The sequence below is a fragment of the Haliotis rubra genome, unplaced genomic scaffold, assembly GCF_003918875.1.
Source record: "Haliotis rubra isolate DU_JTF1 unplaced genomic scaffold, ASM391887v1 Scf32, whole genome shotgun sequence".
NCBI classification, from domain to species: domain Eukaryota; kingdom Metazoa; phylum Mollusca; class Gastropoda; order Lepetellida; family Haliotidae; genus Haliotis; species Haliotis rubra.
Genome location: NW_025766991.1, coordinates 2763107 through 2770840, shown reverse-complemented (window position 1 = coordinate 2770840; position 7734 = coordinate 2763107). Strand labels below are relative to the sequence as shown.

Below are 7734 nucleotides of genomic sequence, written 5' to 3'. Positions count from 1 at the left end.
ACTCACCCATTTGGGGAATCGAATCAGGGCCTTTGACGCGAACGCTTCAACCACTAGGCTATCCCACAGCCCGTTAACATTAGTATTACAGTGACTCGTATACTCAAACTTATATTTATTTATTTAATAGAAATACGATTGTCAGAAATTATTGGGCTAAAATCTCTTACCGTATCCCGTTGAACAAATCAATCATTGCGTTAAGTATTAATACCCCATACTAAAACTTAAGACAGTCGTTGAAGGTCGCGGGTTCGATCCCCGACCGCGTCATACCAAAAGACGTTAAAATATGGTACTTGTTGGTCCCTGCCTGGCGCTCGGCATTAATGGGTACAACAAGGACTGGTCGGCTCGGAGTCAGTATAATGTGTCTGAGTGGGGTATTCATGCTTCACTGCGGCATGGTATCTCAGTGGGCTAGCAATATAAAACCAGCTTCAGTCTGGGCTAGTACAAGCAGCCGCACCTACACATACACACGCATGCACGTCGTCATATGAGCGAAATATTCTCCAGCGCGACGTAAAACCCAATTTCACCTCACCTCACCTAAGACAGTCGTTGCCATACGATCGCTTTGTGCAGCGTGGCCGAGGATCCACAGGCTCATTTCTTCCACAACCATAAACCTATGTAAATGTATGGGATTTACTATCACTAACACTTTTGTGGAACACGAAAATGAGAAAACAGATTCAACACATTTCACCTTCTGATCAGTTTCACATTTATCCATAATCACATCATTCACATACATCATCATGTAATCAGACCCCGAGTAAACACACAGCCTCTGTCTGTTGTAATTATATCTATTTCAATGAACTGGATACCATGAAATCTTCATCATCAGTACCTGAATTAAAATCCTAGATTAAAATGCATGCACCTTCTTCCTCCTGTAAGGGGCGCTGGTATAGCCTAATGGTTGAAGCGTTCACATGTCAGGCCTAGGACCAGTTCGATTCCCCACATGGGTACATTGAGTGAAGCCAATTTCAAGTGTCCCCGCCTCAAAACCCATCTCAACTCGCTCACTCCTCCGTCAATAGATCAACATAGTGTACATAATCCCCTGAAGCACTGATTTTGTGAAACCTCTTTCTGGAAATCACACCAACAATACTTCATGGCTTTGCCATTTAGTTTTCCTTCGCTTGACTTACGCTTTGTCACAGAAAATTATTATTTTGAAAGAAACAAGTAACTATTTACATTTAAATGGAGTCCACTGAGATAGGAGATTCAGAACCTGGAAAATGTCATAGGCTCTTGGGCATAGCAACATTCGATTTTGGATTAGAAGGGGGACGCAGAAAGGGACTCACTTTAAGATATTATTTCACAGATTGATAACTGTTGTGGGTGCCCATTCATTTTAAACAGAAACTACAATGTCACCATGGAAACGTCAAATCAAGGGGAGGTAATTTGAACAGCGTCATGGCCTTGACTCGAAAAGGTCATCCTTGGATGAAACTGTGGTCGCCTTCGACCTTGTAGCAATGGTTGAAGAAGATTGGTATAATGAACCCTGTAAAATACAGATGACGAAAAACGCTGCTTGAGAACCCTCAGCCAAAAGTGACAAGATGGGCATGTGGATTATCTGTATCCTTGAAAACTGAAGTAAGGTTATGACTGGTCATTCATTACAGAATGGGTTGGGATTGGTCTTAGCTCTGGATCATATTCCACTGACAGCCTGGATCCATTTTATATAACAGTTATGAATGGACTTCCCTCTTACCCGTAAAAGATAAACGTGCAAAATATTCATGGTCCATCCCCACCAATTCCTAAATAGTGTTTAATTAAGTATCTTTAAATTGGAAAAATAGAACTGTGTCATTCTTTCATATCACCACCCTGCCCCTCAAAACAAAAATTTCAAACCCCAAACCCTTTTCACTGTCCATTTTTCAAGACACCCCTATCTCACCAATCCCCTCCCTATAAGAAATGGCCAGTCCCTAACATGATAATAATGGCAATCTGTAACAAAAGGCTTCAATCAAGTTTTGGTGATCTTAACCTGATCCCGTGAAGATCTGGGTTAGAATTGATCTTCAGTAACCCATACTTGTCATAAGAGGCGAATCGAACGGGAACGGGTGTTCAGGCTCGCTGACTTGGTTGACACATGGCATCGTATCCCAATTGCCTAGATTGATGCTCATGATATTGATCACTGGATTGTCTGGTCCAGACTCAAATATTTACAGGCTGCTGCCATATAGCTGGAATATGGCTCAGTGCAGCATAAAACTAAACTCACTCACATAAACTGATATCAGTATTATATTTGTATCCATGTCCCATATACATTTTAATGACTTCAGGAGTCTAAGTTAACAAGGCAATACTGCATATTACATCCTTTAGTCCAGAAACCATCAATACAATGTTTGAAAATGTTTTATAAGGTGCCACAGAAAGCAATAATTGTAATGAAGAACATCAAAGTTTAATATCATGGAAAATTTATATGTTGATACTTAAACCAGAGTTAGGTTGTGGCATTATCTGTGACTTCTACACAGCTACCAGCAGACTATTGTCAGTGTGGAGATGCTATTGCACATAAGTAGACCGCTAACAGCAGTGATGTTAACAGTGCGTATATATATATATATATATATATAGGTGTGGGAATAGGGCCGGTAAGTAGGTAACAGCACTTTGCGAGACCTTAGTACTTCCGGGGACAAACAACGATTCATACCTTTTGAATGGTCTCATGGTTGCCAGTTGACAGTAAGGAACCAATAATCCTTGCAGGAATAACAAATTTCGCGATCTAACCATCCCTAAGTTAGCCAGCTATTACGACTGTCAACAGCTGTGACAGCGAAGCATGGTTGTACACTTGGTCCAGTCTAGTAAAGTCATATTCTGCAGTCGCACAATTTGGAACCAGAACTGGTTCTTGTATATACGCTTGTCACCGTAAGTCTGGTAACGGAAGTAAGCTGGGCCCGTCTCGCACATTGCATGTTGATGCGCGCAAAGGGAACTGAGAACCATCTTAGTACCGCCTTGCAAAACTTAAGGGCCCTATAACCGCCAGGAAGTTAAGCTTGCACCACCGTCTGAAGAGAACACAAATTGCATACACCTGCATTATTTCTAGCACTACTTGATCCGAAGCGGCAGGTACATTATGACTTGTTAGAACAACAGATGTCAATGCTGGGTGGTTCGCCACAACACATATTTTATAATTTACTGTACAGATTTCTGATTATCTTTAACATATTTCTGACCAATTTGACCATTTTCAGTCAGACTGTTCTTATCACAGTAAGTCTCCTTCTACCATAATCAGGAAGAATGGGCATTTTCATGTGGAACTCCAGTTTCAGCTGAGCATCCTCTGATCCCATTGGTCACTCTTGCTGCTGAAGCTGAGTGCATGGATACTGTCTGTTGAAGCATTCTGCATGTCAACCCAAGATCTTCGTGAATATATACTTATTATGTTTAGTTTCATTGTCCAGTCATTTGGCCTTACTTCTTTCCCTTCTTGTGACCCTGAAAAAGATGAAAGAATTATTTTAGGATGAATCCAACCATCAAGATATTCAGAGTATAAATATATTCACAAACCCCAAAAACATGTGCTTGTGCCTTATACTGTAGCTTTGCATTAAACCTTTTTCTTTTTATTCTACAACTTCAGCTGAAATTTGATACTCTTAAATTCACTCATGATGAACTCAAAATCGAGGTAATGTCGGATGCGAGGAATCAAAATTAGGAAGGGAGTTTCTAGTTTCTCTAGTTCATGTGATTATCAGATATTACAACCCAATAATTCGTCATGTCATGTTGTGTACATAATTTCTTCTTTTAAACACAAAAGATAAAGCTTTTTTCAAAATTGTCAGTACTGTTTAATAACTTTAAGCAGACAGGTCTGGTCCTGCTCTATCACAGATACATTATGCAAAATCGTGCTGTTGCTATACCTCAAAATCTGAGTCTGAATTGGTCCCCAGCAACCCATGCTTGTTATAAAAGGCAAGTAACGAGATTGGATGGTCAGGCTCGCTGACTTGGCTGACACATGTCATCATATAGTAATTGCATAGATCAATGCTCATGATGTTGATCACTGGACTGTCTGGTCCAGACTTGATTAGTTTCAGACTGCCGCCATTTAGCTGGAATATTGCTGAGTGCGATCTTGTTAAACAACAAACAAAAAAACCTCTAAGGGACAAAGTAAATACTGTTCTCAAGTGCAAAATTATGGTTTTACTATTGTGTGGATAAATGCTCATGACGTCAATCACTGTACCGTTTGGTCCAGGGCCCTTATTCTCGAAAAGTTCGTAGCCCTAAGAATTCTTAACTTTGATCGTAGCTAATATGTTAAGAATGGGCTTAAGAAGTTCGTAGGTGAGGTGAGGTGAAATTGGGTTTAACGTCGTGCTTGAGAATATTTCGCTCATATGACGACGTGGATGCGTGTGTATGTGTATGTGTGCGGCTGCTTGTACTAGCCCAGACTGAAGCTGGTTTTATAGTGCTAACCCACTGAGATACCATGCCGCAGTGAAGCATGAATACCCCACTCAGACACATAATACTGACTCCGAGCCCACCAGTCCTTGTACCTACCCATTAATGCCGAACGCCAGGCAGGGACCAACAAGTACCATATTTAATGTCTTTTGGTATGACGCGGTCGGGGATCGAACCCGCAACCTTCCACTCTCCGGGCGGACGCTCTAACCACTACACAACGGAGGCGGTCAGAAGTTCGTAGGACTACGAACGTTTCGAGAATAGCCAGCCAGATCTCCATCATATAACTGAATATTGCTGCAAGTAGTGTTAAACAACAAACCAAGATGGCTGAAATAAGGCTACCTTTGATGATGTGTTCTGAAGCTGAATTTTAAGTTCATCTATTTCGTCCTTCTGGTGAGTCAACTTTTCATTCATCCCAGCCAGATGGTCACTCATCATGCTGAGCTGACCCTCGTAACTCCGGGATGTTGTCTGCAGCTCATCCTGACAACATCAACAACTCAGAAACATCTACTTGGGCAACATCGGCAACATTCCATTATTATTTGATACAGTTACATGTTAGATTTCTTGGTTACTCAAATAGCTGGAAACTAGAAACGTTAGTTTCGTTATTCTTTCAATGAATAGGTGTCTTAAGTTGACCGACTGAATCCATTTTTTAAATCTCCCATCATCAATACTACAGATACTATGGGACCGTTCATAATTTGGGGGTGGGGGTGGGGTGGGGGGTGTTTGGTTGGTTAGGAGAATGATGAGTTTTATGGGGAAGCATGTACAATGTCAATGACCCCCCCTCTCCATAATTTTTAAAATATTTTTTATGTACAAAATTGCTGAAACCATCCCTTCAGTACATGTGTACAAAATTGATGACCCTCCCCCCCCTACTTTTCCAGAACTAAATGGGTCACCCTCCCTTAAAATCATCATCACCCCCCAAGCCATAAATTATGAACGGTCCCTAAAGCGGGACTTTATAATATAGCTGAAATATTGCTGATCAAACGTATCTAACTCTGTGTCTCACAGATGTAACTAAAGCCTAACTAACACTTCTGTATCCCCAGCCCATAAACCAGTTTGTCCTCACCATGTGAGTCAGTGGGTAGCCTAGGGGTTAAAGCATTTGGTTGTCACACTGAAAACATGGTACAAAGTGAGAAGACTTTCTGGTGTCCCGCCGACATGATATAGCTGGAATATTACTTCCTCCTCACCTTGAGCTGAGCCAGTGTTTGGTTGGCCACTGTGAGTTCTTCCACTGATGACGCCTTGGCTTTGTCGGCCAGCAGTAGTTGCGTGTGCAGTGCTCGGACCTCCGAGTGGAAGTTGACACACTTGCTGTCAGCCTGCTGCAGCTGTAGAGTCATATCATTGATCCGCTTCCCGAAGTGGTCTTTGATGAGCTGCTCACGACTGTCTACATCATTGTTGATAACAGCGTCCCTCTCCAGTTTACCAAGCTGGAAGGAGAAGAAGAGATATAGATCAGAGACATAGATATACAGGGTTAGTGTTTGTTCATTGTTTTATACTACACAATGAAATTTTCCAGCTACATGATGGCAGTCTGTAAATAATCGAGTCTGGACCAGACAATCCAGTGACTAACATCATGAGCATCGATCTACACAATTGGGATATGATGACAGGCATCAACCCAATCAGCAAATCTGACCACCCGATCCCAATTGTCAGGGCTAGTGAGCAATGTATGATTTGTTGTTTAACGCAGCATTCGGCAATATTCGTGTCTGAACCAGACAATCCGGTGATCAACATCATGAGCATGAGTTGGGATACGATGACATATGTCAACCAAGTCAGCGATCCTGACCACCCGATACCATTAGTCGCCTGTTATGAGAAGCATGCGTTGCTTAAGACCAATTCTAACCGGGATCTCCATGGGTAGAGCCCTGTATGAAGTATTGTAAAATGAATGCATCACCATATGAAAGACACTGCCGATCTCTATGCATAAATGAATCCTGAAACTGATGCAAGTTACCTACTTTTGAAAGATAAAGACAACACAACTTGATGGAAATGACTGAATGGAAGATACCATTTACTTTCCCTGAGTCATAATTTCCTCCATTGGACATGTGATCTAATCTCCATTACATCTGACATCATCAACAGTAGGAAGTAATGCCAAGTGCTGCATGTTCAAAATGGACATGTCAGGTCAACCGGCAACAATTCAGAAGAGTTTATACACAAGATAGCATCATCTTTTGAATGTAAATAAGCATACAGCCTCCATGTCTACTGGTTCTTTACAATTGTTTGTGACTTTGTCCAGTAATTTTGCAAGACAAGACATTTTAACATTTCTTAGTTTTTATCAACTTTTGATAGGCTACATGTCTAAATTTTACTATTTAAATTTTTTAGCGTAAGTCAGGACATTTTGGATGATGATCAGTCAATGTCCCTTAAAACATGAACCAATCAGAATCATTGCATATATCAAAATGTGATCATTTGTCAAAACATGTAATTCCTGTCAAACTTGATAATGTCCTAAGGACACTCCCCTATGTCTGTCAGCCATGTGGCCCAGTCTCCATACAGTGTGTTTAGTGCTGCCTCTCTCACCATGTTAGTCTGAACTCCTGGACTGGAGCTGAGACTGGCACTGCGTGGAGTTGGGGTCTGTGTGTCCAGGTTGTCTTCTATAGATCCAACCTTATCACTGTTGTTTAAAGACAGTAGGTCCTTCTCAAGGGTTTTGGATTTCTGGGAATATTGAAAGGTTTCATCACAACAGACATCAACAGACAATCATTCCCTAATTTGTCAAAACTTAGAATTTCCTAACAGGTAACAAACACTTCAAAAGCAAACTGCTGATCTTCTTGGGGAAGAGTAATAGAATTACCCGTCCTAAAGACAGGTTTGAAACTCTTTTAAGTTTATAAGGCCAGACCAATTTTATTTCTTGATCCGCCTGTCGTATATTTTGAAAAATAAGAAAAAAAAATTAATTAATTTTCCCCGCTCAAAAAATAAAATTCTAATGTTTTTATTGACCAAAAATGTAAACATACAAGAAATTTTGTTTTTAGATTGTTTTTTGCCCCATATACATTTCATGAATTGCCAAAAGTAACATACTTTTAGTATTTAGATGGAATATTACTTTGACTGATGATTTTATTTTTATTTTTTTCCCCTCCT

At 40.7% G+C, this 7734-nt stretch overlaps 1 protein-coding gene across 1 annotated transcript in view; it reads right to left on the bottom strand.

Annotated features, from left to right (window-relative positions):
* Positions 1 to 2369: 2369 nt before the first annotated feature.
* Positions 2370 to 7734, bottom strand: part of LOC124283700 (protein phosphatase 1 regulatory subunit 21-like) — a 32314-nt gene continuing 26949 nt past the window's right edge. Inside the window, exons 17-20 of the mRNA XM_046719710.1 lie at positions 7153 to 7293; positions 5766 to 6011; positions 4882 to 5025; positions 2370 to 3537 (exon numbers count right to left, since the gene is read on the bottom strand). Of these exons, the coding sequence (XP_046575666.1) occupies positions 3514 to 3537; positions 4882 to 5025; positions 5766 to 6011; positions 7153 to 7293 (555 nt within the window). The 3' untranslated portion in view covers positions 2370 to 3513. The remainder of the gene's footprint in view (positions 3538 to 4881; positions 5026 to 5765; positions 6012 to 7152; positions 7294 to 7734) is intronic.